General features: G+C 45.7%; 1 protein-coding gene across 1 annotated transcript in view; it reads right to left on the bottom strand.

Annotated features, from left to right (window-relative positions):
* Positions 1 to 3,234: 3,234 nt before the first annotated feature.
* Positions 3,235 to 17,217, bottom strand: part of LOC132582923 (cell division cycle protein 27 homolog) — a 51,400-nt gene continuing 37,417 nt past the window's right edge. The window contains 3 exon segments of the mRNA XM_060254575.1: positions 3,235 to 4,649; positions 9,296 to 9,476; positions 14,838 to 14,912. Of these exon segments, the coding sequence (XP_060110558.1) occupies positions 4,567 to 4,649; positions 9,296 to 9,476; positions 14,838 to 14,912 (339 nt within the window). The 3' untranslated portion in view covers positions 3,235 to 4,566.

The raw sequence follows: 17,217 nt of genomic DNA, 5'->3' as shown, positions 1-17,217 counted from the left end.
GAAAATTAAGACATTGATAGAGCTGAAAAATCAATACGTTCTTCTAGAAAGTGGGGTTGAGGGTAATTTCTTTTATATTTAGTGATGGAAAAAAAAAATCCAATTCCCCCTCTCCTTCAAGTTGAGAAAGAGCCAAATAAATGGTTTTTGAGGCGATTACGTTAGAACAAGAGAGTTAACACGTTTCAAAACGACCTCAACTGGTCTGGTTAAATAAAATAATCGGGGTGGATCCTTGTCCTAATTCTGTTGACCCATTTTCTTGAGGTAACTTTTTTTTTTGTTTTGGTAGCGAACAGTTCAGACGGTAATTTGTAAGGCCAAATTAGGAATTTAACTTTGTTTCTGGTAATATTTAGAGTAGGATAGTCAGCCACCCATGAAATACTGAGGTAAATCGCCTTTTAGGGTTCGTCAGTTCAGCAAGAAAACTCTCCTCGGCGCACTGCGGTTCACTGCTGAAGGGGAAAGGGACTCAATCATGACAGTGTTGCCAACCTCCAGGTAGAGCCTGGAGGACACCTGCTATTACAACTGAGCTCCCTCCAGACAGTAGAGATGATCTGTTCCCCTGGGGGAGCGGGGAGGAATGGCTATTTTGAAGGGTGGACTCTACAGTATTATACCCTTCTGAGGCCCTGCCCCTCCCCAAACCTCAACTTCCACAGGCTCCACCCCAAAATCTCCAGGTATTTCCCAACCCAGACCTGGTAGCCCTAAATGAAAACAAGCAAAGGCCAGAACTGTTTAATGGGCATTCGATGAAATTGCTGAGCAGACAGGTTAAAACGGATAAAAGGAAGTACTTCTTCACCCAAAGGGTGATTAACACGTGGAATTCACTGCCACAGGAGGTGGTGGCGGCCACAAGCATAGCCACCTTCAAGAGGGGTTTAGATAAACATATGGAGCAGAGGTCCATCAGTGGCTATTAGCCACAGTGTGTGTGTATATATAAAATTTTTTGCCACTGTGTGACACAGAGTGTTGGACTGGATGGGCCATTGGCCTGATCCAACATGGCTTCTCTTATGTTCTTAGGAGGTGGATGGGTGTGTGTGAAAGGTTATATCCAGGCAGCACTTTTTACTATTACGTTCTTCAGTCTTTGCACCAAAACTATACCAGTGAGATGGCTGAAGTTCCTTATTCCTAGTTCCTTATTCATGAATCTAATCACAGATATTAAGAGAGTTTTAAAAAACTCTGCACCCCAAAATAAGGTTTGGACCCCCACATTCAGGGGATACCGCCTTCCAAATGGAGTTATGTTGTTTCCTGGTTCAAAGCCAGTTCCGGTGGTAATTGCTCCAAAGTGAGGCGCCCAGTGTTCCCGCTAAGCTGAGTGAGCGTGAGCTAGCTCACAGATTTTGAGCATCCAACTCACATTTTTGTCTTAGCTCAGGAGAAACGGCCCCAGAGCACAATAAATTACGCGGTAGCTCACAACTTTAATTCCAGTAACTCACAAAGTAGACTTTTTGCTCACAAGACTGCAGCTTAGAGGGAACATTGCGGGTGCCCCCAGGACAAATACACATAGCTTCACTTGGAGAACAGAGACCCCTGCATGTGGGGTGTATTATATATTTTGGGATTTAGGGCTTGTTGAAATCACTCTCCAGTATTCGTGGTTGCATTCACAAATAAGGAACTAGGAAATGTGAATAAGGAACTAGGAACCAACCTCAGCCTCATTCACCCATCAGTTGTAACTCCAGCTTTACACTTTGCTTTTAGTGTTGCCAGCCTCAAGGTGTGGCCTGGAGATCTCCCTCTTTTGCAACTGGTCTCCAGCTGGCAGAGATCAGCTCCCCTGTAGAAAATGGCTGCTTTGCAGGGTGGACTCTATGGCATTATACCATGCTGTTGGTTTCTAAGGTGTGACTAGGGTTGCCAAATCCAATTCAAGAAATATCTGGGGACTTTGGGGGTGGAGCCAGGAGACTTTGGGGGTGGAGCCAGGAGACATTAGGGGTGGAGCCAAGATCAAGGCTGTGACAAGCAGAATTGAACTCCAAAGGGAGTTCTGGCCATCACATTTAAAGGTACTGCACACCTTTTTAAATGCTTTCCTTCCATAGGAAATAATGAAGGATAGGGGCACCTTCTTTGGGGGCTCACAGAATAGGACCCCCAGGTCCAATCTTTTTGAAACTTGGAGGGGGGTAGTTTGGGGAGAGGCACTGGATGATATGCTGAAAATTTGGTGCCTCTGCCTCAAAAAAACAGTCCCCCCCCACCCCGAGCCCCAAATACCCACGGATCAATTCTGCATTATTTCCTATGGGGATAAGTTTCCATAGGAGGCATTGATGCCTCTGAAAAGATGGTCTCCAGGGCTTAGGTTGATTGAGCTGCTGGGAGGCTGGCTGAGAGACTCCAAGGCGCTTCGCCCTCTTGCAGCCATCATCTACCGAAGTGCACAGCAGCCAAGAAGGTCAGAGCGCCTGCTCCGGCTGCAACGCCACTGAGGAGGTTCTCCGCAGCTGAGAACGAAACGTCTGGAAGGAAAACTTTCTCCAGTAGAACACGGCACTTGAGCCCGAAAGATTCTACAAACCCTAATTTCTGTGATGTGCTTTCACCATCTCCCAATGTCTCCCACTGTGCGACCACCAGTGTAGAATACTTTTGTTGCTGGACTCATAAATCTCCTAAAACAAATAGATTTGTTACAGTGGGGCACAAGCCTATCTGCAGCGTGCAGTGACAATATCAGACAAATTGTTAGGCTAGTAAGAATCTTTGTTCAACAAGGAAACTGACATTTGGGGGAGGTGGGGTGAAAGAGGGAACTTTGGGTAGCAGAATTTGTTCAGAGGATAATTGCTGCCTGCCTTGTATCTGATTGTGATTCGTGCTCTCCTTTCGCTAACCATAATATCAGGTTTGCTGGATCGACTTTGCAATGGCTGAAGACACTTCCATTCAAGCTCTCACAGCACGTTTATATATCCAGTTAAATACTTCTTTTTTTCCCAAACATGAGCAGATTCACATGGTATAGAAAAGAAAATTTTAACGTCTTGTCCTGACAGTGGAAGACTCAAAATTCTCTGATGATGTTACGCTTGTCCTGGGTGTCTCAAACGGTCACAGATGAAGCAAGGTGCATTGTGTCTACTTTGAGAAGAAAGATTAAAATCCTTGAACGTTTAAAAGGAAACTAGAAAAGCCGCTCTTGAAATTTACACGGATGCACCGGAAGGTATGGAAAGGGATGACAATGCATTGTTGTGAAATTTAAACCATTTTATTGTGCATAATTTGCTTTTTTTTTAAAACTGTAAGGGTATCATACACTTTCTCGATGGTCACTGCAGAAAGGCCAACCAACCTTTGTTGCAGGAATGCTACAAAGGAGGAAATTTTTTGGCTTCTTTAACACAGCTTTAGCGTCCTTCCTCACAGAAATAGCCTCCTGGGATCTAAATTCCTACAAGACATCATAGAGGAAGTACTCGAAACTTACAAGATAAAAAAAAAACAAACAAAAAAAGAAAGAAAGAAAAAAAACAGATAATTGCACATTTTTTTTTTTGCATCTGTTCATTCAGACAACACTTTACAAAATAATTTCGAAGGGGATACTGCCTCGAACAGGTGTGGGACGCACCACCATTGTAAGGTTTTGATTGGATTAAGGCTTCCACTGTCTTCTTGGCATTCTCTCGTTGTTGCGGATGTATTTCATTGCATCCTTTCAACACCGCAAATCTACACGCTAATTTTTCTCTACGATTTTCTTTTATAGTTGCAATAGCATTTCAACTTCCCCAAGTGTTGGATGCCATTGTTAGCACCCAAGGAAAAAAAAAAAACACGTTAAGTTACCGACTTGAGTTGTCTGCGAATACCAACAAACGATGCTTTGGAAGTTAGTTCAGTAAAAGTTAACTCTTGGATGGAATACTAAAGTATTCTACGGAAGTCTCTATCCTGGCAGGTTTACAAAACTAAAAGCAGGGGATACTGGGCTCTGTATTCAGCAACGTGTTTGTTCACAGGAGATACTGTCGCTTTTGAAGTCATTTACATTCTCTGGTATTTAAGTTACACTCTATAACGGTATTCAAAAATGTCTTTTAACACATTCTAGTCCTGTAACTTCCACAATGCAGAATGTGGAAATGGAGAAATTTCAGGTCTCTGCTTACTGGAAAGAGTCAAAACTAAGACACCTGGCTGGAGAAAGAGCTTCGTTAGTTACTCCCTTATACTTTCCAGCTCCCCAAACAGCAAATCTTTCTTCCATGATAGGCTTGCCAACAAAACAAGAGGTGGAAAAAAAAAACCCCCAAGAACACAAAAAGCCCTCTTTCCTTCTAAAAAAAAAAATTCATGTTTACAAAAAAGGTGAAAGAGCCGAAGAGTCAGACTCAAAGAATGGCCACAAATGCATTGCCATTAATTCTGTGTCAATTAAAATCTGATGAAATGATGCGCCTGTGGCGTCGGTGGAGCACTAGAACGACGTTGGCTCTCTGTGGCAGGAAGGGAGGGGGAAAACCCAACAGTTTCAGACAGTCGTACATCCAAGCTCTCAGAATCCGGCTTTCGGAGTTAAAATTCGTCACTTTCTACCGCGTGGAGCTGTGTGTCATCCGCATCGGTCATGCTGCTCGCCTGCGATTCGTCCGTGCCAACTTTTTGTGGAAACAAGGCACAAATAAAGTTAAGAAGATACATGCATATTGCATATATTATAGAGGCAAAATTCTGCAGGAAAAGATTATTAAATACCTTCCACATTATGTTTGTATCCCGCTCTTAATTCCTAGGATAACCTATAGAACTATTATACCGGTTCCTACCAATGTTCCCTCCTAAGCTGTGGAGTCTTGTGAGCAAAAATTCTACTTTGTGAGCTACTGGCATTAAAGGTGTGAGCTATTGCATCAATCCATTTGGCTTTGAGGCCATTCTTCCTGAGCCGAGACAAAAATTAGCGAGCCGGAGGCTTTAAAATTGTGAGCTAGCTCACACTAACTCAGCTTAGAGGGAACACTGGTTACTACCACTGTATCTCTTTGCAAATATTCATCCCTCAACCAAGGTTGCGTTCACCACATGATTTCCCTGCAGCGACTCTGCCTAGGAGAGCAAACTATGGTTTAGTGTCCCTGCTCCTCATCTAGTCATCAAGCTTTCAAGCAGTTTGTGATTACTAATAATAATTGGACTTTGTGCTCTTAATTTAAAGACTGTTGCATGCCGTTCTTTCGCTGCACAACAATCTTTGTTAAATTCAGCATTACTGTTTGCATAATGCAGCTGAAGGAGCAGGAATGCTGTGAATGTGGCTTATTAAAAGAGTACTGGAGTTTATGGTAGAGACAAGATTCTAATATATGAACATATGAAGCTGCCTTCTACAGAATCAGACCCTCGATCCATCAAAGTTAGTACTGTCCACTCAGACTGTCAGTAGCTCGAGTGGAGGTTTTTCACGCCTATTTGCCAGGACCCTTTTTAGTTGGAGATGCCGGGGATTGAGCCTGAGACCTTCTGCTTACCAAGCAGATTCTCTACCACTGAGCCACCGTCCCTCCCCTTTAGTGGCTCTCCAGGGTCTCCAGCTGAGGTCTTTCACGCCTACTTGCCTGGACCCTTTTTAGTTGGAGATGCCGGGGATTGAGCCTGAGACCTTCTGCTTTCCAAGCAGATGCACTATCATTGAGCCACAGCCCCTCCCCTGAAGATTTCTTGATAGCTCAGGCTTTTCACAGGTGTGATACGCTAGAAAAGGAAAGCTAAAACACTGCAACTTCTCTCCCAGTTAACCCTCTTCCTCTTGATCTTCTAAATGTGTCAGCCCCTGCATGAAGCACCGGCTCATATTATTAAGCTGTGGCCAGGCCTGTTCAGCAGCCTTCTGCCCAAATGTCTGCTGCCAATTCAGTCAAATGCTTTATAAAGATCATGAGTACATAATAACGTTTTAGAAACAGAGAGTCATTCTTTGGTAAGTGGTGGTGGTGGAGAAAAGAATGGCAGTGATATACACAAGCAAAGGAAATGGTAGCCAGCAATGCTCCCTCTAAGCTGTGGAGTCTAGTGAGCAAAAATTCTACCTTGTGGGTTACTGGTATTAAAGTTGTGAGCGAGCAATTTGGCTACTGCATACATTAGTTTGCTCTGGGACCAACCTTCCTGAGCTAAGCCAAAAATGTGTGAACTAGAAGCAAAAACCTGTGAGCTAGTTCACACTAACTCAGTTTAGACAGAAGAAGACTGCAGATTTATACCCCACCCTTCTCTCTGAATCAGAGAATCGTAGCGGTTCACAATCTCCCATATCTTCTCCCCCCACAACAGACACCCTGTGAAGTGGGGGCAGATTTATACCCCGCCCTTCTCTCTGAATCAGAAACTCAGAGTGGCTCACAATCTCCCATATCTTCTCCCCCCACAACAGACACCCTGTGAGGTGGGGGCAGATTTATACCCCACCCTTCTCTCTGAATCAGAGAATCGGAGCGGTTCACAATCTCCCATATCTTCTCCCCCCACAACAGACACCCTGTGAGGTGGGGGCAGATTTATACCCCGCCCTTCTCTCTGAATCAGAGTCTCAGAGCGGCTCACAATCTCCTATATCTTCTCCCCCCACAACAGACACCCTGTGAAATGGGGGCAGATTTATACCCCGCCCTTCTCTCTGAATCAGAGTCTCAGAGCGGCTCACAATCTCCTATATCTTCTCCCCCCACAACAGACACCCTGTGAAATGGGGGCAGATTTATACCCCGCCCTTCTCTCTGAATCAGAGTCTCAGAGCGGCTCACAATCTCCCATATCTTCTCCCCTCACAACAGACACTCTGTGAGGTGGGGGCAGATTTATACCCCGCCCTTCTCTCTGAATCAGAGTCTCAGAGCGGCTCACAATCTCCTATATCTTCTCCCCCCACAACAGACACCCTGTGAAATGGGGGCAGATTTATACCCCGCCCTTCTCTCTGAATCAGAGTCTCAGAGCGGCTCACAATCTCCCATATCTTCTCCCCTCACAACAGACACTCTGTGAGGTGGGGGCAGATTTATACCCCGCCCTTCTCTCTGAATCAGAGTCTCAGAGCGGCTCACAATCTCCTATATCTTCTCCCCCCACAACAGAGACTCTGCGAGGCGGGTGCGGCTGAGAGGGCTCTCACAGCAGCTGCCCTTTCAAGGACAACCTCTGCCCGAGCTATGGCTGACCCAAGGCCATTCCAGCAGCTGTAAGTGGAGGAGTGGGGAATGAAACTCGGTTCTCCCAGATAAGAGTCCACACACTTAACCACTACACCGAACTGCCTCTACACCAAACTAGAGGGAACTCTGGTAGCCAGTGTTCCCTCTTGTTCCACCACCACCCCCCCCCCCCCCCCGCTGAGGAAGCAGTGCACATCCTGCACAGAATATAACTGCTGTAACCTTAAAATGGGAAATGGGTAGATTGCTGCTGAATGGACCTTCCTGTGTTAATGATGGCAGGGGTGATGAGTCAGCACTTACCCCAACCCCAGCCCTCACCTCACCACTCCACATTCCTTGAAACTCAAGCCTCTTCCTCTGGGTTAGGCCTAAGAGAGGAAAATGAAGATACATTTTCTTCCCTCAAGCATTTGATTCCCAGTCGTGGGCCCCCGAGACTAGTTTTCTTTAAAACAACACAAAAGAAAACGGTAGTTTTGGGAATGTGAAAATGTCACGAGATTCCAAGACAAAGCTAGACTTTACTGTTGTGGAATTTAATATAAACCATGCACGGTATTTATAATGTCTGTTTTTTAAAAATAAGGCCTTGTTTCATTCATTAGCGCAAGGACGCTTGAATTAGTATTGGCTCATTCAGTCTGCTTACAACTTTCTGCAATGCCACAAGAATTTCCTTGCTTGTTCCCGTTGTTTCGATGATCGGTGTCCTTATTTGGCTAGCACCAACCATCTTAGAACAGGGTTTCCCGAACTCTTTCCCTCCGTTGCCCGGTTCCTTCCCCGTGGTCCGAGCGGAGGACGCTTAGGGAGCAATACATAGACTGTGTGTCAGCCAGGAGCTTTCCCCAACCTCTCTGAAGTTTCTGAACATCAGAGAGGGACACGGGGGGGCTTCTAGCCAGCGCACTGTCTCAGTATTGCTCCCTGATCGTCCTCCGAGCGGAGGACGAACAGGGAGGGATACAGACGCTGAGCATCGGCCAGGAGCTTTCCCCGCCCTCTCTGACGTTTCAGAATATCAGAGGGACAGGGGTGGGCTCCTGGCCAGTGCACAGTCTCAGTATTGCTCCCTGATCGTCCTCTGGGCGGAGGAGGATTAGGGACTGCTACAGACACTGCGCACGGCCAGGAGCTTTCCCCGCCCTCGCTGATGTTTCCGAATATCAGAGAGGGACAAGGGAGGGCTTCTGGCCAGCATGCAGCGTCTGTAGTGCTCTCTGAGTGCGACAGGTGGTGGCGTGGGGGGCAGGGGCTGGAGTGTGGCACACAGCGCCGAAGTTAAATAGAGAGGGGAGGGGACTGTCGGGCTGCCCCTGGTGACCTGATATTGAGGCTTCCATGGCCAGGTCGCAACCCTGCAAATGGGAAACACTGTCTTAGAAGAAACAATGTACGACTAGTTTGTTTGTCTGCCAGCACAAACCCAGGACACAGAATAGTGACACTGTAAACGGCTCCGTGCTTTCTGAAGCTACATGAATACTGAAGTATCCCCTGTGTGCTCAGAGGAACATCGAGTGAGACACAGTTCAATAGAAATGCGGCCTTTTCTTACATGCGCTCCTAGCACTTTGAGATACAGGAAGTTCTCAGATCATGATTCACTGGTGGGTTCTTTTCCTGCAGATTCCTGCATAAGCTTTGGTAGGGCAACCTAGAACTTTGATTCATTCGATTTAGACAGAATACCTACATTTTCTGGTATTAGCTAATATTATCCGTAATAGCTTTTACATACAGTGTCATTTGTGTACCACACTGACTGACTATTGGCTGGGAAAAGGAAGTTCTTGCACTGGACTCGGAATACATAAATAGGTCTTGATAAGTTATAAACGCCTTGGAGGAGCAGTCACTCACCACTTAGCACTGACTTAGCGGTCTGCGTTGCTTTAATTCAACTCCTGAGGCCTCTGGCGTCCTCGCCGTCCCTTCAAGCTAATGCCTTTTCACAAGTGGGTTTTCAAAGACCAGCACATTATGGCGAGTTCCGAAAAACCTTGGGGTTGCTATGACTGCAAGTCCTATAAGAAGCGATTTCTCCTTTTACCTCGAGGGAAACATAGCAAAGAGGAAAAAAAAACACCAACCTGACTCGTACGGGCAGCATTCGCTGATCTGCTCCTCCTGTGTGACAGGCTCTTCGTCGTCAGGAAGGTACCGCTTATCGATGGCCTCTTTGATCTGGTTGTTGGCTCCTTTTGGATCTAAGTCCATTGCCCAGGAAAAGTTCATCAGTGCAAGGTGGGTCTGCCCTAACTTTTTATAAACCTGCGTGTGGCAGAGAAAGAGAGAGAGAGAGAGAGAGACTGAGTTAAGTCTATATGTGGGATCTTTTGTTACAGGAGTTGTCCTTGCTACCTACTAATACGTGTGTACCTGTCAAGTCCCCAGCAGTTCAATGGAAGAATAGTTTTTTTATCGATACGTGACAAGGTCAGGGCAAGATGGTCCTTGCGAAAACTGACTCCGGCGGGTGCTCTGCTCCTTCTTATAGATCAGGCTTAGACCATTACACATTCAAAGGAAAGGTGTGAAGCGAGCAGCCCCTCCCCACAGAGTTCTTCCCAGGCCGCTCGCAGGTGCGAGCTTAATCAGACAGGATGGCCTTGGCCATTCCTGAGACCAGGCAGAAAGGAATGTTTCACTTGTTACACAGAGATAGCGGTGGCGCAAAGCAGAGACAGTGGAAAGTGAAAGCACCCCCTGTTAATGGCAAGAGTCCTCTTGACAGTACCTAAGACCAAACAATTTTTATTTCGTTTTTTAAATGCAAACTTCTGTTCTCCTTGTGGTCATTCCGTATAAGGTTAGTCCCACCTCCTGAGCCTGGAGGATAAACAAGTCTGCCTGGGAGGAGGGAACCAGCCTCTTAACACCCAGATGTTGCAAAAAGCAGTACAGGAACAGGGAGGGGAGTCCCTGTCCTCCCTAGGCTCCATCCTAGGCTCCATCCGGAGGAAATGCGGGCCCTGCGGGAATTTGAACAGTTCCGCAGGGCCTGCAAGACCACCCTTTTTCGATTGGCCTTCACCGACTAAGGGGGAAACTGCTAATGAAATCCACCATTTGTATAATAGCACCAGTATATTAATTTTATTGATTTTAGAGTTTTAGTAGAATTTTAATTAAAGTGTTAATTAGTTTGTTTAAATATTTTGTAAAACTAATGTATTGATCTGTGTTGTTAGCTGCCCTGAGCCTGCTTCGGTGGGGAGGGCGGGATATAAATAAAATTGATATGATATGATATGATCCTCAAGCCTCCAGGAATTTCCCAACCTCAATCTGGCAAACCCTACCTCCAAGGCCGGGGGGGGGGGGGGGGACCTGACAACCTACACACAAAACACCCCTCTGTGAATGGACAACTCTGCATACAATTTGTGCCAGGAGAAAAGGGAACCAGTTTGCCCTGCCTTCCAGTCCTAGGAAGTGGGACCTAACCCTAATTGGGGAGGGACGGTGGCTCAGTGGTAGAGCATCTGCTTGGGAAGCAGAAGGTCCCAGGTTCAATCCCCGGCATCTCCAAAAAAGGGTCCAGGCAAACAGGTGTGAAAATCCTCAGCTTGAGACCCTGGAGAGCCGCTGCCAGTCTGAGTAGACAATACTGACTTTGATGGACCAAAGGTCTGATTCAGTAGAAGGCAGCTTCATATGTTCATATGTCTAAGGGGAGTGACGGTGGCTCAGTGGTAGAGCATCTGCTTGGGAAGCAGAAGGTCCCAGGTTCAATCTCCAGCATCTCCAAAAAAGGGTCCAGGCAAATAGGTGTGAGAAACCTCAGCTTGAGACCCTGGAGAGCCGCTGCCAGTCTGAGTAGACAATACTGACTTGGATGGACCAAGGGTCTGATTCAGTATAAGGCAGCTTCATATGTTCATGTTCATATGTTCTATGTTGATGACCTCTTAGCCACAGGAGAAAAAGCAGAATTTTGTGCCAACAAATTCCAAGTTCTCCACACTCATAATGGATCGTGGAAATTTGAAAAAAAAAAAAACTGCATGCATACTTTTAAGGCAAGTTTTTCAAAACATCTGGATTTTTTTTTCAAAAAACCTGAGAGAGTTAAGAGGCAGGGGAAAGGTCATGGTGGGACGGCAATCACCAGTGACTAAACAAGGCAGATAACAGCAGCCGACAAGAGAAACAATGTGCAGTGCAATGAAGCCAAACGTTGATGGAAGAACTATCCAGGGGTTGAATTCTAGCAGGAGCTCCTTTGCATATTAGGCAGCACACCCCTGATGTAGCTAATCCTCCTGGAGCTTACAAAAAAGAGCCTTGTAAGCTCTTGGGAGGATTGGCTACATCAGGGGTGTGTGGCCTAATATGCAAAGGAACCCCTGCTAGAATTCTATCTCTGGACCCTGTTCTAAGAGCCCTGTAAGCTCTTGGGAGGATTGGCTACATCAGGGGCGTGTGGCCTAATATGCAAAGGAACCCCTGCTAGAATTCTATCTCTGGACCCTGTACTAAGAGCCCTGTAAGCTCTTGGGAGGATTGGCTACATCAGGGGCGTGTGGCCTAATATGCAAAGGAACCCCTGCTAGAATTCTATCTCTGGACCCTGTACTAAGAGCCCTGTAAGCTCTTGGGAGGATTGGCTACATCAGGGGTGTGTGGCCTAATATGCAAAGAACCCCTGCTAGAATTCTTTCTCTGGACCCTGTACGAAGAGCCCTGTAAGCTCTTGGGAGGATTGGCTACATCAGGGGCGTGTGGCCTAATATGCAAAGGAACCCCTGCTAGAATTCTATCTCTGGACCCTGTACGAAGAGCCCTGTAAGCTCTTGGAGGATTGGCTACATCAGGGGCGTGTGGCCTAATATGCAAAGAACCCCTGCTAGAATTCTATCTCTGGACCCTGTATGAAGAGCCCTGTAAGCTCTTGGAGGATTGGCTCCATCAGGGGGGGGGCGTGACCTAATATGTAAAGGAGCTCCTGCTAGAATTCCACCCCTGGAACTACCAAAAGATTCTTTGGATTCCCATTCTCCAATGATTTGGGAAAACCACTGTAAACACTCCAAAGTCTTGTACTTTGGAAATTGCAGAAGTTACTTCAATTGTGTGTGTGGGGGGGGTTGTGACCAGAAATACAGCACTTTAACAGTTACATATTAATATTTGTAAATGTTATCATAATATTTCTTGCACTGAACACATTCACATAACATTATATCAAATGAAATACCACCCACAGTAAGGGCACTGCCCCCTCTACTGCAGCATCAGTATTATGACTTCTATTTAAAAGGAGGGGGGGGAAATGTAGGAGCTAAGGAGAACTCCCCAAATCTGTGTTGAGCCTATATAAAGCGAAACATGTCTGGAGTTCTTTGCTGTCACAGACCCTTTCTTCTCTCTAAATCATTTGCAAGAAGTCTCAATTCAAATAAAAAAACACCAATCTGAAGATTATACAGAAAAGTTGTGGTACACCTGTAAGCTGTAGAGCTGGCGCAAAATTATGCGCTGTAAGATGGCATGTTCCCAAAAAAGCTGGCACAATTGCATCACTTGGTTGCGTCAAACCCAACTAAAGGGGATTCCACACGACAACATTTTTGTGCTGCGGAAGATCTTCTTTTGACGAGTTCAGCCACTAGCAGAGCTTTAAGGGGCAGTTGCACATGGCACTTAATATAGGGTTACATTCCCCGTGGAAATCCACAGGCCTCGGATTCAGCGGGAGCTCCCAGGAACGCAGCTGCATAACATAGTAGGTGCAGCTGCATAACAACCCCTGGATGAGCTCCACCACCTATTTTTCTACAAAACGACCCCTGGAAATCCATCAACATGGGAGAGAGCTCCTCTTGGGAATAAGGTGCTGGTACTGACCTTTAAAGCCCTATATGGTTGAGGGCCTCTGCCTTTCTGCAGGACTGCCTTTCTCCATATATTCCCCAGAGAGCACTGCGCTCAGGAACACAAAATCTGTTATCAATCCCCGGACCAAGGGAGGTCAGACTGTGCTCCGCACAAGCCAGGGCCTTCTCAGTGGCAGCACCAACAATGTGGAATGCCCTCCCAGAGGCCATAACGGCACTGTGGGATCTCTCCCAATTCCGCAGGGCCTGTAAAACTGAATTGTTTCAACAGGCCTTTAATATCCGAGGACCGCCACTCTACACTGCTGAGCGACATCGCTTATGAGGCATTGCATCCACCACAAGATCACTGTCAGAAGAAAGAAAGTTATTATGATCCCGCCTATACTGAACTTTGAGTAGCACCATGAAATGTATTTTAATTGTTCCGAGTCCAGTGGCAGTATTTTAATTGTTATTGGTTATTGTTTTAAACTGTGATTTTAAATTGTGTTTGGATTGACTGTTAGCTGCCCTGAGTCCGCTTGCAGAGACGGCAGGAGAGAAAACTAGAGTAATAAATAATAAATAAACAAATAAGGCAGAAGTCCTACTTCTCAATTTTGCTCCTTCGTTTTTTCCTGTTTTCTGGGAAATCAACAACCGATTATCAGCTTGTGTTCCCAAGCAGGCTTAAGAACAGTTTTCACTGGGTGGCCAGTCGCGAATAATTTCTGCATTTATGTATTTTTTTTATGCTACTGAAGACTGCAACGACAACAATAACGTGCTTCAAAGAGAAGCAGTGAATGTGACTGGCTACAATGAGAAAGGCAGTATTTAAATCCCAGCCCACTACTGCTCCTGAAACAAAAGCTGATACTTTACATATATATATATATATATATATATATATATATATATATATATACACACACACACACACACACACACACTCACTCTGCTCCATATTTTTATCTAACCTCCTCTTGAAGGTGGCTATGCTTGTGGCCGCCACCACCTCCTGTGGCAGTGAATTCCACATGTTAATCACCCTTTGGGTGAAGAAGTACTTCCTTTTATCCGTTTTAACCTGTCTGCTCAGCAATTTCATGGAATGCCCACGAGTTCTTGTATTGTGAGAAAGGGAGAAAAGTATTTCTTTCTCTACTTTCTCCATCCCATGCATTATCTTGTAAACCTCTATCATGTCACCCCGCAGTCGACGTTTCTCCAAGCTAAAGAGCCCTAAGCGTTTCAACCTTTCTTCATAGGGAAAGTGTTCCAGCCCTTTAATCATTCTAGCTGCCCTTTTCTGGACTTTCTCCAATGCTATAATATCCTTTTTGAGGTGCGGCGACCAGAACTGCACACAGTACTCCAAATGAGACCGCACCATCGATTTATACAGGGGCATTATGATACTGGCTGATTTGTTTTCAATTCCCTTCCTAATAATTCCCAGAATTGCCACAAATCAGGTCTGAAAAATATGGCAAAAGAACAAAGAAAACGCCAGCACGTAATGGGCTGCCAGGAAGCAGTCTGGATCTTCTTTCCGAAAATACTGACCAAAGAATGGCAATCCCAGGGCAAAGGCAGAGCCCCTCCATGAATAAAACTGCCAGTTACTATGAAGTGAGGAACACTGCCAGGTGAACTTTCAGTGCAGAACCCTCGATGAGTGTGACGCTGTACTAAAGCCCATCGTCCCATAACCACCAATCACTTGGCTCCTCTATGAATCAGGAAACACAGGGGACCCTTTGCTTACAATGGCAAGTTGGAAGACAATTATCAGGCTTGCTGTTACCTTTCCTATCAAGAAGTAAACAAGAGACTCTTTGGGAACAATCTGCTTCAGTTCTTCAAGTTCTTGCAAAGCATACTGAGAAGAAAAGAAGAAATTAAAGTGATTAACTGAGGTGTTTTAAGCCACAAATCTCAGATACGCATCTGGCATCTCAGGTATAATAAAAATTATTTCATAGCCACTCCTATAATTCCGGCCATCCATTCGACAAATATATTCTATGGGTTTAGAATGTGAAATGCTAAATCCAGCTGGGAAGAGAATACTCCAACAATTCTGATCTCCTGAGAACCCACGAATATGAAATGTGTAACAGGGAAGATACGAAATTAACAGGTAGTGAGATTTGGGGCAGGAGAAGAGAATAGAAGGCAGATTCTTTTTCCCTTAGGAAAAGAGCAGACAGAGCTGGCGTAATTGTAGCACGCAAGGTGTCATCTTGTAGAAGAGCTGAGAAAAATCTGGGTGCTTTGTCAGTTGAACTCCCAAGATTTATTGCTAGGATGCCTAAATATTTCTCAAGTCTTTTTTTCATAAATGGGTACTGATATCGTGAGACGCTTCCATTTGAAATGGAGAAATGCAACTTGCTGCAACGTTTGTGCGTGAGACAGAAAACGTCCTAGTTTCAGAAGCCTTTGGCCAATCTGCCAGTTTGTTTCCTTCCCCACGAACCAGCAATATGACTTGGAATTCTGATCTGCGGGCACGGAAACAAACTCCAGTTTGTCTCAGCGCCTGTATCTGGACATCAGGGCGACCTGGAGCTCCATTCTGAAACTAGGAAGCTTTTTAGCAGCACAGGTCACAAGCAGGAGAAGCATGCAAACATGGCAACCAGCTTCATTTTGTGTGTCATGATGTTTAAAAAGATGTCTGAATACAGCAAGTAAGAACGTAAGAGCCCTGCTGAATCAGACCAGTGGCCCATCTAGCCAGCATCCCGTCTCACACAGCAAACAGGTCACGGAGAACAACCTTGTCCCCCCCACACTCCCCAATTCTGCCTAAGCATTGAGTTTCAGAAGTTTACTGCTTCCAAATACGGAGGCTAATGATTAAAAACCAACCACCATGATTTGATTCAATATACTTACAGCAAATAGACCAGGAATATGTGTCACACAAGGCTGAGGCCAGCAAACAGGTCACAACCTTCCCCCGCCCCAATTCTGCCTAAGCACTGAGTTTCAGAAGTTTACTGCTTCCAAATACGGAGGTTCCCTTTACTCACCATAGTATAGTTTCCAGTGTGAAGGCTAATGATTAAAAACCAACAACCACCATGATTTGATTCAATGAGAGCAAGAATGTGGTCGCAAGGACAACTCTTGCTATTATAAAGCAGTGTGGCCACAGGAATGAGGCTTTAGATCAGGGGTGGCCAAACTTCCTTAATGTAAGAGCTGCACAGAATAAACATCAGATGTCGAAAGCTGCCAGACAGGAAGGCAAATATATTGGGGGGGGGGGGGGAGAAGTGGAAATAAAGCAGATTTAACGTTAAATGCCTTCTCCAAGCCAGCCAATGGAGTGGTGGGGGCTTCAAGAGCCACACAATCTGTGTGAAAGAGCTGCAGGTGGCTTCCGAGCCACAGTCTGGCCACCCCAGCTTTAGATTTTTTAGTAGAGAAATCCCAAAACAAAACTCATGTAGTATCTTCTAAGACCAGCCAAAATGACCCAAAAAACTTGCAAGCTTCCAAGTTCTCTAGAGTTTTTCCTCAAGCCGGTGGACACTTTTAAAGGGTGTATCAGTGTGTGGGTAAGTTCAGGCCATGATCCTAAAGCAACTTGTGTTCATCCTGTAGAGAATGCCCTGGAGAATTAACAGGCACTGGGTGAAACTGGCGTCAGGTTGCAAGTTTTGCCCTCGAATTATTCTTCCAAAAGAGCAAACGTATGATTTGATTCCACTCCACCTCTCTCTCTCGGCTTGACTTCGCAAACGAAGATTTAAGAAAGGTGCAGTAGTCCACATCTGCTGCAGGCTCACTGGTGGCTGACAAGACCAATGCAGGACAGGCAGGTCCGGCCACAGTGGCTGCAGGGAAAAGTCTGATTTGGGGTTGGTGCTGTTGCAGTGCGATTCTTCCTCAATCTCCTTTTGTCCTCAAGACCAGCTATGCGTGCGTTCTCAAAGGAAGAGACAGCCTGGTGGATGGTGTGCCTCCATGCTTTGTGATCTGAGGCTAGGTCAGACCACTGGTGATGGTTGATGCAACAGGTATCAAGGAATTTCTTCAAGGAGTCCTTGTACCTCTTCTTTGGTGCCCCTCTATTTCAATGGCCAGTGGAAAGTTCGCCAAACAGGGCAATCTTGGGAAGGCGGTGGTTTTCCATTCTGGAAATATGCCCTGCCCAGCGCAGCTGCGTCTTC

This window comes from Heteronotia binoei, chromosome 15 (genome assembly GCF_032191835.1).
Source record: "Heteronotia binoei isolate CCM8104 ecotype False Entrance Well chromosome 15, APGP_CSIRO_Hbin_v1, whole genome shotgun sequence".
Taxonomy (NCBI): domain Eukaryota; kingdom Metazoa; phylum Chordata; class Lepidosauria; order Squamata; family Gekkonidae; genus Heteronotia; species Heteronotia binoei.
Note: the sequence above shows the minus strand (reverse complement) of the source record. Positions and strands in the feature narration are given on the sequence as shown.